The 14,325-nt window shown below is 35.0% G+C and overlaps 1 protein-coding gene across 2 annotated transcripts in view; it reads left to right on the forward strand.

The window, feature by feature from the left end:
• Positions 1-14,325, forward strand: part of SCAMP1 (secretory carrier membrane protein 1) — a 66,725-nt gene that overhangs the window by 44,219 nt on the left and 8,181 nt on the right. For both annotated transcript variants that reach the window (XM_006775463.2, XM_006775464.2), the window contains 3 exons: positions 1,546-1,705; positions 6,233-6,334; positions 10,032-10,149. In XM_006775463.2, the coding sequence (XP_006775526.2) occupies positions 1,546-1,705; positions 6,233-6,334; positions 10,032-10,149 (380 nt within the window). The remainder of the gene's footprint in view (positions 1-1,545; positions 1,706-6,232; positions 6,335-10,031; positions 10,150-14,325) is intronic.

Raw genomic sequence — 14,325 nt, forward strand, 5'->3', positions numbered from 1 at the left:
TACTTTTACAATGGGTTTATATTCAACTGAAATAAAACAATTGATTTCGATCAGCGGATGAAATTAGAAAAATAGTTATAATTCATAATAATTAGATTAACCTAAAAATTGAAAGATGTGTCAAGACAAATGACAGATGTCATGAAACATTGATTTTGATCTGAAGGCTTCGCAATTTTGTGCTCCAACATAACTTACAGCTGCATTTGCCAATAATTCCCATTTAAATATTCACTTGCTACTATTATTATGGGACAGAGGAAGTTATTAGTAAGTTGTTCTTGGGTAATAGAGGGGAATGGAATTTTAAGGCTGGAAGAGCTGCATTTTTATAGATGAAAATTGAAATACACAGAGATTCATTAACTCAATAGTATTATATCACTATTATCTAGATCTTTTCCTCTGGAGCTTTTTTTCCTATTCTAGAGATTGTGTATTTATCTAGTTGTTAGATGAGAGCAAATTAGATGAGGCATCCTAGAATGTGTGTTTTTGTCCTGTTTCATTAATCATTACTCTTATTTGATTAATAATTTAAAGAGATTTTAAAATTTCTTTTTAATGTGAGTTTTTTATTTAGATTCACTAGGTTTTTATTTGTTTTTATTCAAGTAGTAGTTTCTCAATATTCTTTTATTGTATTGATAATTTGCATTAAAAATTATTTTCACTTTTGAAAGAATTTATTTTCTATAATAAATTGAGCCAGTAATAAATTTTTGAAAGTGCTTAAAATGATTATAATGGGTAAATGTGGCTTTTAGGATTATAGTGTATAGTTATATGTTATCCAGACTTTTTGTTTTTGGTCTGTCAGGGAAAGTAATTATTAATAACATATGAAGAGTTTGCCAAGATCTATTTGTGTTAACTAAAGAAAGGTCTGCCACTGGAGCTGAAATGCATCATAGTGTACTTTTTTTTCTTTAATAAGTGTAATCCTCTACCAAAACACAGTTTGAATCCCAGGACTTGAAAAAAAAAAAAAGGACAACTCAGTGAAGAGGAATTAAAAATCCTGATTATTTTTAGTCCAATGATTCCAATTTTATTGTTTAAAAGTGTCATAATGAGATTGCACAGGTTACTTCTCTTCTGTGTATAATCTGCTTGGAGAGACGTCTGCAGACCCACTCTGTAAAAATATAGTTCTGAGTGTAGGATCTTTTCCCTCCCAAGTTCTGGTTCCTTTCCTGGCAGGCACTACTTTCTTCCTGAGTCTTCAATCAAGAGACATATCACATGTTCCCTTCTCAGGGGAGAGGCTCTTTAGGTAGTGCTTCTCAGGTTTACCTGTGTAATTGCCCTTTAAAAAAGGGCCAAAAATTTTTTTGCCAAACAGTGCATGTATTAGGACTCCTTTTCCTGTGATTACTCTATTTTCAAATCAAATGCATAAGAAACAATGTTTTGAAAAATACTAAATGAAAACATGGTGTAAATACATTCGCTCTTGGGAAGTATTTTTTTCATTTATAATTTTTGTTGAATGAACTCATAAATTGATTGTAAACATTTCTATTTTGTTTTTTGATTCCACAGTCCATACGGTAACACTGTTTCTAAATATCTTCGGATGCTTGGCTTGGTTTTGTGTTGATGCTACAAGAGGGGTTGATTTTGGATTGAGTATCCTGTGGTTCTTGCTTTTTACTCCTTGTTCATTTGTCTGTTGGTACAGACCACTTTACGGAGCTTTCAGGTAAAATGTGTGTACTTTAAAATATGCTCTTTAAAACCTGTGAAGTAAATACTCATGGTACACTTTAACAGGAAAATTGGCATTTTCATTAAAATTTTTTTATTATTGTATAACACCTTCAGAAAAGTCTATATATCATATGCATGTGTATTCAATCACAAGTGGTCATTATAGTCTAAATCTTAAGTGAAACTAGGTAACGTAAATGCATGTAATGTTTAAAGTGAATCACTTTCACCTAGCAACTTTGTAAGTATGTTCTGTGTAAATTCACTTTTGGTTTTTCAAAAGACAGCAACATTTTAAAACTATTTAGACCAGCTGTGGGCAAACTACAGCCCGCCGGCCGGATCTGGCCCGTTTGAAATGAATAAAACTATTGAAAAAAAAGACCGTACCCTTTTATGTAATGATGTTTACTTTGAATTTATATTAGTTCACACAAACACTCCATCCATGCTTTTGTTCCGGCCCTCCGGTCCAGTTTAAGAACCCATTGTGGCCCTCGAGTCAAAAAGTTTGCCCACCCCTGATTTAGACTATAAGATGAAGTATAATACTTTTCATGGTATATTTAATTGTTGGTTAGGAGTAACATTTCCTAAATGCATATTCTGTGGGCAATTAGTAGGTGTTGTGGAAAAAAACAGTTCATTAGTTTTCCGTTTGAGAATAGCTGGATAATAAAGTTAAGCAAGTTACTTCATTTTAGGATTTCTTAGACTCTTTAAGAGCCTAGTGTGTCTTATGATTTGACCATGAAACCATTATTATTATACTTATTATTTTGTCAAGCACCTTTTTAGACTATTGTTTTAAGAAATAAACATTGGGAAATGCTGATTTAGATGCTAGCACTGTTTGAGTCCACATATTCAGTTGTTTATCAACTCATTTTTATTTGAATAAACTAATTTATGAATAATGAATCTCTTTCAACTCTCATGAATGAGAGGTAGCATTAATGAGAAATAGGTGTGTACCAGTATTGTGCAGATGATATATTAGGGAAATTAGAGGGTCACATTCAATTATTTAACTCTTTTTCCATTTCAACATAAAATTTCTTTGGTTAACTAGAATGTTTACCATCCCCACTTCACACACACAAAATATGGAATTAGAAACCCAGATATGTAAACAGATGGGGTTGGGGGACAGAAAGAAAAGAGAGAAGATTGAGAATTTGGAGAGAAAAGGTGTCACTCAACAGAAAATTAAATTGGTTAGAAATAAAATGCAGGGGAAAATAGGTGGGAGGAGAGAAAATGAGGAAAGAACCTTTGGGTATATATTGAAATATGGGAGGTTGGTTGTCAAGGAATGGGGCGAGGGACCTCTGTAAATGTGGGTTGGAGAGAAATTAAAAGGAACTATTTACTTTTTGCATGATGTAGGAAGAGAGTTCTTTTCCTTGTTATATAAGCCTGGCTCACAAGGTTTATCAGTTTTTAATTTTTTTGACACCTGGCCTCTGCCTGCCTACTTTCGGTACGTTACCAGTATAACCATAATGATACTGGTGGGTGGCAATGGGGATGTATCAATTTGAAATTTTAAAAGTGACCTGAGACTAGAGATTTTGGATTTTAAACCTCTATGACTAATGTAGCCAAACAGACTATTAAAAACCAGTTTTTGCCCTGGCCAGTGTTGTTAAGTGGTTAGAGTGGCCCTGGGACCACAGGGTCACAGATTTGATTCCCAGTCAAGGGCATGTACCTGGGTTGTGGGTTTGATCCCTGGCCCCGGTCAGTGCATGACTGGGAGGCAATCAGTCGATGTGTCTCTCTTACATCTATGTTTTTATCTCTCTCCCTCCCATTCGCCCCTTCCACTCTCTCTAAAAAAATCAATGGAAAAATGTCCTCAAGTGACAAAACAAACAAAAAGCCAGTCTTTTGCCATTTATTACTTGAAATCACTCCGTTTCTTTTATTCTCTTTCTTTGCCAGTTGTAGGCTAGATTTTTAGCTGAATTGCAAGCCTTTAGAGTATATCACAAATATGCTAATTATCTGGGTTTCACTATTTGGAGCATAACTGAGGAAAAAATTTTTATGGGGAAAGTTGAAATTAGAATATTTGAAATCATTAATATATCTACTCAGTGTATAACTTTGGGATTTTCTTCATCCAGAAAGCCAAGTGTTGGTGAGCCAAAGTATCTTTGGAAGTACTTAGTAAAGTTTGTTAAACATTTATTAACCACAGATTTCTTCCATTAATATGAAACTCAAACCAGATACATTGGATATGATTATTTATATTAAATATAGGATTTTAAAAGAGATTTTACTTATTCATGTAGTTGCTTTACTAGTATTTGAGATTGGTTTTGATAGAGATTTCTGCCTTTGAGAAAGGGCAGTCAGGATATTTAAGGGCTTTGTATTATATTTTAAGAACGATGATTAAGAAATGAAACAAACATCTGAACATACTATATAAGTCCGTAGATAATGGGTAACTAAAACTTTTTAGGCTGGGCTTACATATACATATATATATATATATATATCTTTTAATCCTCAGTTGAGGATATTTTTCTTTCTATTTTTAAAAATACATTTTTATTGATTTCACAGAGAGGAAGGGAGAGAGAGAGAGAGATTGAAATATCAATGATGAGAGAGAATCATTGATTGGCTGCCTCCTGCACGCCCCCTACTGGGGATTGAGCCCGCAACCTGGGCGTGTGCCCTTGACCGGAATTGAACCTGGGACCCTTCAGTCCGCAGGCTGATGTTCTATCCATTGAGCCAAACCGATTAGGGTGATATTTTTCCATTGATTTTTAGAGAGAGTGGAAGAGAGAGGGAAAGACAGAGAGAAACATCGACGTGAGAGGAACAATAATTGGTTGCCTCCTGCACGCACCCTGACCAGGGCCCCGGGCTGGGAAGGAGTCTGCAACCGAAGTATGTACCCTTGACTGGATTCAAACCTGGGACACTTCAGTCCGCAGGCCAATGCTCTATCCACTGAGCAAAACCAGCTAGGGCTATATGTGATTTTAAAAGTTAAGTTTATTAGGTATCAGAATTAAACTTGGAGTTGCCATTTTGTCATTTATATGTGTTTTTAAAAAATATATTTTTATTGATTTCAGAGAAGAAGGGAGGAGTGAGAGGTAGAAACATCACTGATGAGAATCATTGATCCGCTGCCTCCTGAACACCTCTTACTGGGGATCCAGCCCGAAACCTGGGCATGTGCCCTGACCAGGAATTGAACTGTGACTTCCTGGTTCATGGTGGACGTTCAAACATTGAGCCACACTGGCCGGGCTCATTTATATGTTTTTAAAAGATGATAACTGTTCTTAAGTTTATGCTTCCCCAAATCACTAAGCATTATGTAAATATTTTAAACTATTTATTAGGCAGTTATTAATGCGGCAGTGTGTTGTTGAAGAAGTATAACTATTGGAAACATACTGAGAAAAGGTTAGAATTCTGGCTTCCCCACTTAAAAATTGTGTGCTCCTAGGAAAATGCAGTAAAAACTAGCAGTGCCTCAGTTTGTTGAGTGTAAATTGGTGATAGTATTTGCTGAGTTGATAAGAGGATTAGAGATAATGTATGCAATAGTTTTGGCTTTGTGGGTGGTCAACAGTTCACCAAAGATGTATGGATGACAAAAAGCACTTGAAATAGTGCTCAGCAACATTAAGTATTAGGAAAATGCAAATTGAAATCAGATGAGCTGTCACTATATACCTGTTAGCATGGCTAAAATGTAAAGGGTTGACCATACCAAGTGTAGATGTGGAGGAACTGGAACACATATACTGCTGTTGGGAATATAAAATGGAATAAATGCTTCATTAAACAGTTTGGCAGTTTCTTAAAATGTTAAATATAAACTCCCAGGTGTTCCAGAAACAATCTAAATGACTATCAGTCGGTGAATGAATAAAATTGGTCTATCTATACAATGCACTGCTACATAACATTGAAAAGGACTCATGCAACATTGAGTGAATCTCAAAATAATTTTGCTGAGTGAAAGAGGCAGACAAGAAAAAAGTATATAGTGTATGATCCCATTTATATAAAACTCTAAAATATGAAAGCTATGCTGACAGAAAACGGTGGGGTGGAGAGGAAGGGATTACTTATGTGCACAAGAAATGGGATAAGTATGATTTTTATTGGAGAAGGTTCATGGGTATATACATATGTCAAACCATTGAACTGTACATTAAAATATTTGCAGTTTATTGTATGTTAACTATAATTCACTAAACTAGTAAAAAGAGGAAAACTACATTTTTCTGTTAAATGTTTTGTTGTACAGCTGGAATTTGTTTGCAGTAATAAAAACAAGACCATCTAAAATTTGGATAAAGGTTTCACATAAATTATGTTATTGTAATATCAAGCCTCAGGTAGTTGCCGCTGGTATATTTTAAAATATTTTATTTTTTAACATTGAGTGTCAGTCTGCATGTGAATATAAAGGTATTAAGAAAAATGACATTTTCTCCTTTTTTCTCTCCCCCTCCCCGCCTTTTTTAAAAAGGAGTGACAGTTCATTCCGATTCTTTGTATTTTTCTTCGTCTATATTTGTCAGTTTGCCGTACATGTACTGCAGGCTGCAGGATTTCACAACTGGGGCAACTGGTAAGTCATTGATTACTCTAGTTAATCTGTTCATCTTGTATCTTTATGTAATTTCTGGCTTCCTAAAAATAGTTAACAGAGAAAAGCCACATTAGCAAAAGGAAATAAATAAAAGTAAAAATTGCAGTTTTTAGTATTTAATTTTCTAAGACATAACCTTTTGAAAAACCATTTTATTTGAAAATTATGTTCCCATTTTTAAAATTGGCACATTATATCTAATAAAATGTGTATATCATGGGCACTGAGAGGAAAATTTGTAAAAAGGAGACTGAGGAGTGGTCAGATAGGAAGGCCAAGGACAGTGGAAGGGAGAGAAAAGAAATTCAAGGGTTTTAAGGAAAAGGGACCTATTACGTATAAAGCACTATTTTAGGTATTACAAACCTGTTTTCATATACACACACATGTGCATGGATATATGTCTTTGAAGAGTGAAATCACTGCATCACATACATACATATATATTTTCTTTTTTAAAAAAAATATATTTTATTGATTTTTTACAGAGAGGAAGGGAGAGAGATAGAGAGTTAGAAACAGCGATGAGAGAGAAACATCGATCAGCTGCCTTCTGCACACCCCCCACTGGGGGTGTGCCCGCAAGCAAGGTACATGCCCTTGACTGGAATTGAACCTGGGACCCTTGAGTCCGCAGGCTGACGCTCTATCCACTGAGCCAAACTGGTCAGGGCTATATTTTCTTTTTTATTGAATTTATGTAATTAGTGACATTGGTTAGTAAAATTATATAGGTTTCAGGTGTATAATTCTATAATACATCATCTGTATATTGTATTGTGTGTTCACCACCCCAAGTCAAGTCTCTTTCCATCACCATTTATCTCCCTTATACTAACTCTTCTACCTCCCCCACCTCCCTTCCCTCTGGTAATCTCCATACTGTTGTCTGTGTCGATGAGTTTTCTTCTTGTTGTTGTTTTTTTCTTAATCTCTTTACCTTTTTCCCCACAACCCCTCCTCCCCTCTTACAGCTGTCAGTCTGTTCTCTATCTGTGAGTCTGTTTCAATTTTGTTTTTTAGTTTATTTTGCTGATTAGATTCTACATATGAGTGAAATCATATGGTACTTGTCTTTCTCTGACTGGGTTATTTCACTTAGCATAACACTCTTCAGGTCCATTCATGCTGTCACACAAGGTAAGATTTCCTTCTTTTTTTATAACCAAATAGTATTCCATCGTATAAATGGGCCACAGCTTTTTTGTCCACTTATCTACTGATGGATACTTCATCTGCTTCCAAATCTATACATATATTTTAAAATATAATCATTCTCCGTATGACAAAATGATCACTCATTAGGAGGTCCTAAGAAGTGGACACTATTTGGACCCAGGCTAGGAGGTAATAGCAGATTTATATCTCCCTTCATACACTGTGGAGCAAACACTCCTTGAATGAAACAAGGGGAAAAGAGCACATCTCTAAAATTATCTCCCTCTCTGAAATCAATATATATTTATTTTTAAGAAATCAACTTTAAATTTGTAACTCAAGTTATAAAAGAAAGAAGAGAGAATCATCGATAGACTGGATAGACTGCCTCCTATATACCCCCTACTGAGGATTGAGCCCACAACCCAGGCGTGTCCCCTGACTGATTCCAGCTGAGACCCCCAGGTTCATAGATGGACATTCTATCACTGAGCAACACTGGCCTGGCACAATTGAATTTTTATAAGATAAGAGCATATTCTGGGCAAATTTACTGCAGTGTACATAAACTAAAATGAGCATGTAACTACAGTGTACTGAGGACTTACATTTAGTATGCTACTACTGAATTGGAGTAGTGACTGGCAATCAGATAACTTTCGGTAGCTTTGCAGATCTAATGCAGATAATATATTGATATTTTAACTCCTAGGAAAGAGCATTCATTATCTTTTATTTTATTTTTTAAGATTTAAAAAAATGTTATTTCAGAGAGGAAGGGAGAGGGAGAGAGAGATAGAAACATCAATTGATAGAAACATCAATAGGCATACGCCCTGACTGGGAATCGAACAGTGACCTCCTGGCTCATGAGTCAATGCTCAACCATTGAGCCACATAGGCCGGTGCATTCATTACCATTTTAAATAGTGCTTAGTCTTTGGCATTTGAGTAAATGTTTTAAATATTTAATTAAAAAATACTGCTTATGTTAAAAGCACAGGTTTTTTTTTTTATTATGAAATTGAAGTAATATCTTACTCTTTAGCACAAACTTTGAAAAAGTGTTAAAATTGAGCACAACAGCATGTGCAGTAATGAAATAACACAGGAGTCTGCAAGTGAGTGTGCATATAGGATGACCTATTTCAAGATGAATCTCATGTAATTCAGCAGATTTAAACTATTTGAGTTAATTGTAGATTCACATACAATTATAAAAAAAATAATTCAGAGAGATCCCAAGTATTCTTTCCATAGTTTCCCCAGTGGTAATATCTTGGTCAAACTATGGTATAATACCAAAACCAGGATTATGACATTAAGTCAGGATAGAGAACACTTCACCACCAAAGGATCCCTCATGCTGCCCTTTTATAGCCATATTCACTTTCCTCCTGCTCCGATTCCCTCCTTAACGCCAGCAATCACTAATCTGTTTGTCATTTCTGTTATTTTGTCATTTCAAGAATTATATAAATGGAATTATACATTGTGTAACTTTTGGCTTTTTTCCCCTCAGCATCATTCTTAGGCGGTTCATTCAGGTTGTTGTGTGTATTTATTCCTGAGTAGTATTTCATGGTACGGATGTACCACAGTTTGTTTAACCAGAGTTGAAAGACTCTGGAGTTCCTAGTGTTTGGGCTATTATGAATAAAGTCACTATAAACATTTGTGAACATAAATTTTTATTTCTCTGTGATAAATACCGAAGATTGTAATTGTTGGTTCATATGGCAGTTGGATATTTAGTGGTTTTTAAGAAACTGACAGTTTTCCAGAATGGCTGTACCACTTCACATTCCCACAAACTATGTGTGAGTGATTCAGCCTCCACATCTTCACCAGCATTTGGTATTGTCAGTGATTTTACTTTAGCCATCCTGATAGGTGTGTAGTGATATCTAATTGAGGTTTTAATTTGTATTTCCCTAATAACTCATGATGTTGAACATCATTTCATGTGCATATTTGTGATCTTTGTATCCTCTTTGTGAAATACCTCTTCATGTATTTTTGCCCATTTTCCTATCATTTTTTTTTTTTTTTTTTTTTTTTACTGTTGAGGTTTGAAAGTTCTTTATATATATTCTGGATGCTAACCCTTTGTTGGATATATGGTTTGCAAATATTTTCTTCTATAATTAAGCAGAATTTAAAATGAACTTTAAAAGAAAGTAATAATGAACTCCTAGGCTTAAAAAATATAAAATCTGATGGTATACACTGAAGGCTGGAGGTTGATATCTGGGTTTGAATTCATACTATGCCATTTAGCTGTATGACCTTGGGCAGGTACTGAGTAACTCAGTGACTCAGTTCCTCACCTGTAAAATAGAGATTAAAAACAACATTATCTTATAGGATTGTTGTGAGAATTAAATGAGTTATCATGTATAAAGAACAAGAACATTGCTTGGTTCATAAGAGCTGAATATATGTTAGTTGTTAATGCTATTTTTTAATGTGCATTGATTTATTTACCTAATTATACTTTCTTTTTGTTACTTCATAGTGGTTGGATTTCATCCCTTACTGGTCTCAACAAAAGTATTCCTGTTGGAATCATGATGATAATCATAGCAGCACTTTTCACAGCATCAGCAGTCATCTCACTAGTTATGTTCAAAAAGGTATATGAAATTTTATGTCTGCAAATTTTTATAGTGAAACTCATTTTCCTTTTTTGCTCTTATTGTAACCTCAAGCCATTTTTTTTTCTTCTTTTTGTGCAAGTTTGCTCTCTGAGGATTACTTTTTACAATTAATAGTTAATGCATAGATATATTTTTGAAAATTGCATCACATTTTTAACTTCCTGTAAAAAGGAAATATTTCAAAATCCTGTTAACTGAAGGCTTTTTGCATTACCTGAAGAGTCAACCTTATTTTTAAAATTTGGATTATTTAAAAATATTCTGATTTCTTTTTTGAATATTAAATGCATTAGCCTGATTAATGAAGTGTGACGTGTGCATTTTATTTGTATTTAAAATGTAAAGACACTAAATTATTTATATAAGGTGTAAAGTGAGCTAGTGACAGGTTCAGGCTGGGTTATGACATGAATTTTTGTTTTTAGTGACTGCTCAATTTTCTATACTTCTTCCTATTGAATTCCCATGGCTGTTTTCACAGCCTTAAAAAAAAATCATTACATAGTGTAGGAGAGAAATCCGTGTTTTTATTTATTTATATAAAGTTTAATGGTGTTTTATGATGCATTACAGAAATGTTTTCTATTCTACATGTGTTCAAACTTGATATAAAAACCCTTGGAATAACACCTATGTTTTAAAATGATAGACTTTTGATAGGTCTTACTCTGAAGAAAATAAGTCTATACAACATTTTTCTTTATTTTTTAATGCCCAGTTAATTGAGATATGTACAAGGAGTGGATAGAAATAATTGTACCTTATATTTAAGAACACTCTGTACTCTTGAAATATTTTACTTGTACATTTGCCTTTTGTCCTTCTCAAAACTCGCTGAAGGTTAGACTATTTTTTTCCTGTCCAAATTTTGCTATTCATTTTCTGTTAATAAAGCTTTTATTTTCTGAACTACACACACATACTATTGAAACTCAGCTTTCTAAAGCTACTGAATCCTAGTCATTTTGCATTCTTCCTCCTCTTTGAAGCCTTCTGTGCTATAGGTGGCTCCTCTTCCTCAGTCTTCATAATTGTGTTCTGATTCTTCTGCCTCTGAGCCTATTCTTTCTCCTTCATTTATTTCTTTGTCCAGTTCATTAGTAAAAGTCTTCTTAAATGCAGTCAGTTCACTGCTTTTTGTGCTGTAAAATCTAAAGACCTCCAAACAAACCTAGCACTCTGAAGATTTTTGAAGTGGACATGGGGTGGGAAATGGAATTGTGGTGAATATGGGAGGTAGGACTAGTCCTTTTAACAGCTCCTGGATCCAGACTTTCTACTCTAGTCAAACTGTACTATGTATTCAGTTTCTAAAAATAAATCCTGCAGCTTCCTTTGCCCCAGTTCAGCTATGCTTCTTAACTTTCAGGTTGCTTCATCTCTACTAGTGTTCTTTCAAGCACTTGTTCAAATCTTCCTGCCTCTTCCACAGAATTTTTCTTAGGGATTATGTCATCCTCTCTTTTATCGGGGAACTTGCTGTCTGTATTACACACTGGGATCTGGGCATAAGCCACTTTATGTACCTTATAGTGCACATTTTCTGGGTACCCAGCTTGTTAAATTCCTCCACAGTGAATATATCTTGTTGCATTGGAATTAAATGAGAAGAGCTTTGGAACCACACAACTCAAGTCAAAAATCTGACATCTTCAAATACAGCTATATGGACTGAGGCATGCTTCTGTAAACGCTCAGGTTCATTACCTTCACCCATACTCTAAGCTCCATGGCAGCGGGACCTAGTCTGTGTGCTTTCAGGCTGTATTCCTCACATTTAGAACAGTGACTGGCAGTGATTGGCATGTAATAGGTATATATATATATAGGTTGAATGAATGAGAATAACTGCTACTTTTATGGGCTTGGTGTGAGGATTGAATGAAATAATGAATGTGAATTGCATAGCAGAGGGCCTCAATTAAAATTAATGTTCTTTTCTGGCCTTTTGACCTCTTTATCATGTTATATTCAGGGTCTGGTCTGATGTGTAGTTTTGTTGAGTAGGTGCTTGTATCAGTCAGTGTTCCATCAGAGAAACAGAACAGAATAAAGCTATTTATTGAGATGAATTGGCTTATGTGGTTGTTGGGGTTGGCCAGATCAGTCTGAAACCCACAGATGGGCAGTCAGGAAGGGTTGTAAGCTCAAGCAGAAGCTGAAGCTCTAGTCCACAGGTGGGATTTTTTTTCTTTCTCAGGAAAACCTCAGTTCTGTTCATAAGGCATTTTAACTAATTGAATCAGGCCCACCCAGATCATTCAAAATATTCTCTTTTTCTCAGAGTTAACTGTTTATAGATGATAACCATATATGCAAAATACTTTCACAGCAACACCTGGATTAGTGTTTGGTAACTGGAGAGTATAGTCTGACCATTATAACATCTCTTTGGACAATTTATTATTCCAAATATATCATAGGGGATGCTTTCTAAAACTAGAAATGTAGTAAATTTAGAGTACAATAGAGGGTTTTGTGGTACATTGCAGGTTCCATTCATTTGTTAAACAACCATTGAAGAGTATGTGTTAGTGTGCCTTATGCTCAAGGAGTTCACATTGTGGTGTAGAAGAGAAACAAATGAATGGGTATCAAATCCAATGATTTAGTGGCCATTGTGTGGCCAAATATAGGGAGCATACAGGAGGGACATCTAAGTTTTGGAGATCTCTTTTAATAGTGAGGTCTTTTTGTATTGCCTTGGGTGAGAGATGATGATGAACAGGAGTTACCCAAGTAAAGGATTAACGGGGAAGGAGAGGATAAGTAGGTACCAGGTAGCAGGGATACCATTTTCATATCTAGCTGCAGGGAATAGAATGGTATATTCAGGGAATTAAAAGTAGCTGAGAATGGATGGGAAATAAGCTTGGTGCTTGAGTCCTGCAAGGAGAAAGTGAGCTGTTGGTGGTAGAGGAGAGGTAAAGATGAGGCTGAAAAAGTAAGTGTACTTTTATTCTGTAGGTCTTATAAACTAGGAAACCTTGTTAAGAAATTTGGATCTTGCCCCAGCCAACTTGGCTTGGTGGATAGAGCTTCGGCTTGCGGACTGAAGGGTCCCAGGTTTGATTCTGGTCAAGGGCACATGCCCGGGTTGTGGGCTCCATCCCCAGTAGGGGGCGTGCAGGAGGCAGCCAATCAATGATTCTCTTTCATCATTGATGTTTCTATCTCTCTCTCCCTCTTCCTTCCTCTCTGAAAACAATAAAAAAAAATAAAATAAAAAAGTAATAATAACAAAAAAGAAATTTGGATCATCTCCAAAGAGTAGTGGTGAGCCATAGGAGAGGTTCAAAGAGGAGAGAAGTTGAATTGATCTGATTTGAACTTTAGAAAGACTATTCAGAAATAGATTTGGGATTTGTGGGGTACCAATGTGGTACTTAGAGAAATTAAGACTTGGAGATAAGCTAGGAAGCTGGTTACTACTAGAAAGTAATGATGGTAGCCTAAACTGAGAAAGTGGCAGTAAAGTAACCGTTGCACAGGGAAAATGAGCAGGTAGTGATTGATTTGACTTGGGCCTGGAAGTGGGGGATGAGGGAAGACTCAAGGGTGACAACCCAGTCTTTTAGATGGTGGGTCATTCAGGAAGAGAGCATCAAGATGTTTTCAACTTTACACACAGAGAGTTTAAACTTCTAGAGGGGCCTTAAAGTGTAATTAACACTAGAAAGACTGAAATTTAGTATATATCTATATTGCCCAAAAGCCATCAAAATGACTGCATTGTGAGAGAATAACTAAGGTGTAAAGAAATTTGTTTAAAATTAATTTTTAATATTTTTTATATTATTTACAGTTATATAACAAGTTATTCGACATTTCTTTCATGAATTTAGGGCGCAAAAGAAATAAAATAAACAACTTATTAGAACAAGTATCACTGCATAAAGATTCGAATAAAAAGTACTAGTTTAAAAAGAAATAGCTGTATATGTACACTTTTAGAGATATGAAATAAGTGCAGGAAATAAGTAATCAACAAAACTGAAAGTGATTGCCTTTGGGAGCCAAATAGTGATTCTGGTGCTTTTGTTATAGGTTTTTATATGGTATTTTATTGATCTAGTTGCCTGTAATATCTAAGCAAAAAACAAAACAAAACAAAAACAAACAAACAAACAAACAAAAAAACCACAACAAATT

Source organism: Myotis davidii, unplaced genomic scaffold (genome assembly GCF_000327345.1).
Source record: "Myotis davidii unplaced genomic scaffold, ASM32734v1 scaffold44, whole genome shotgun sequence".
NCBI classification, from domain to species: Eukaryota; Metazoa; Chordata; class Mammalia; order Chiroptera; family Vespertilionidae; genus Myotis; species Myotis davidii.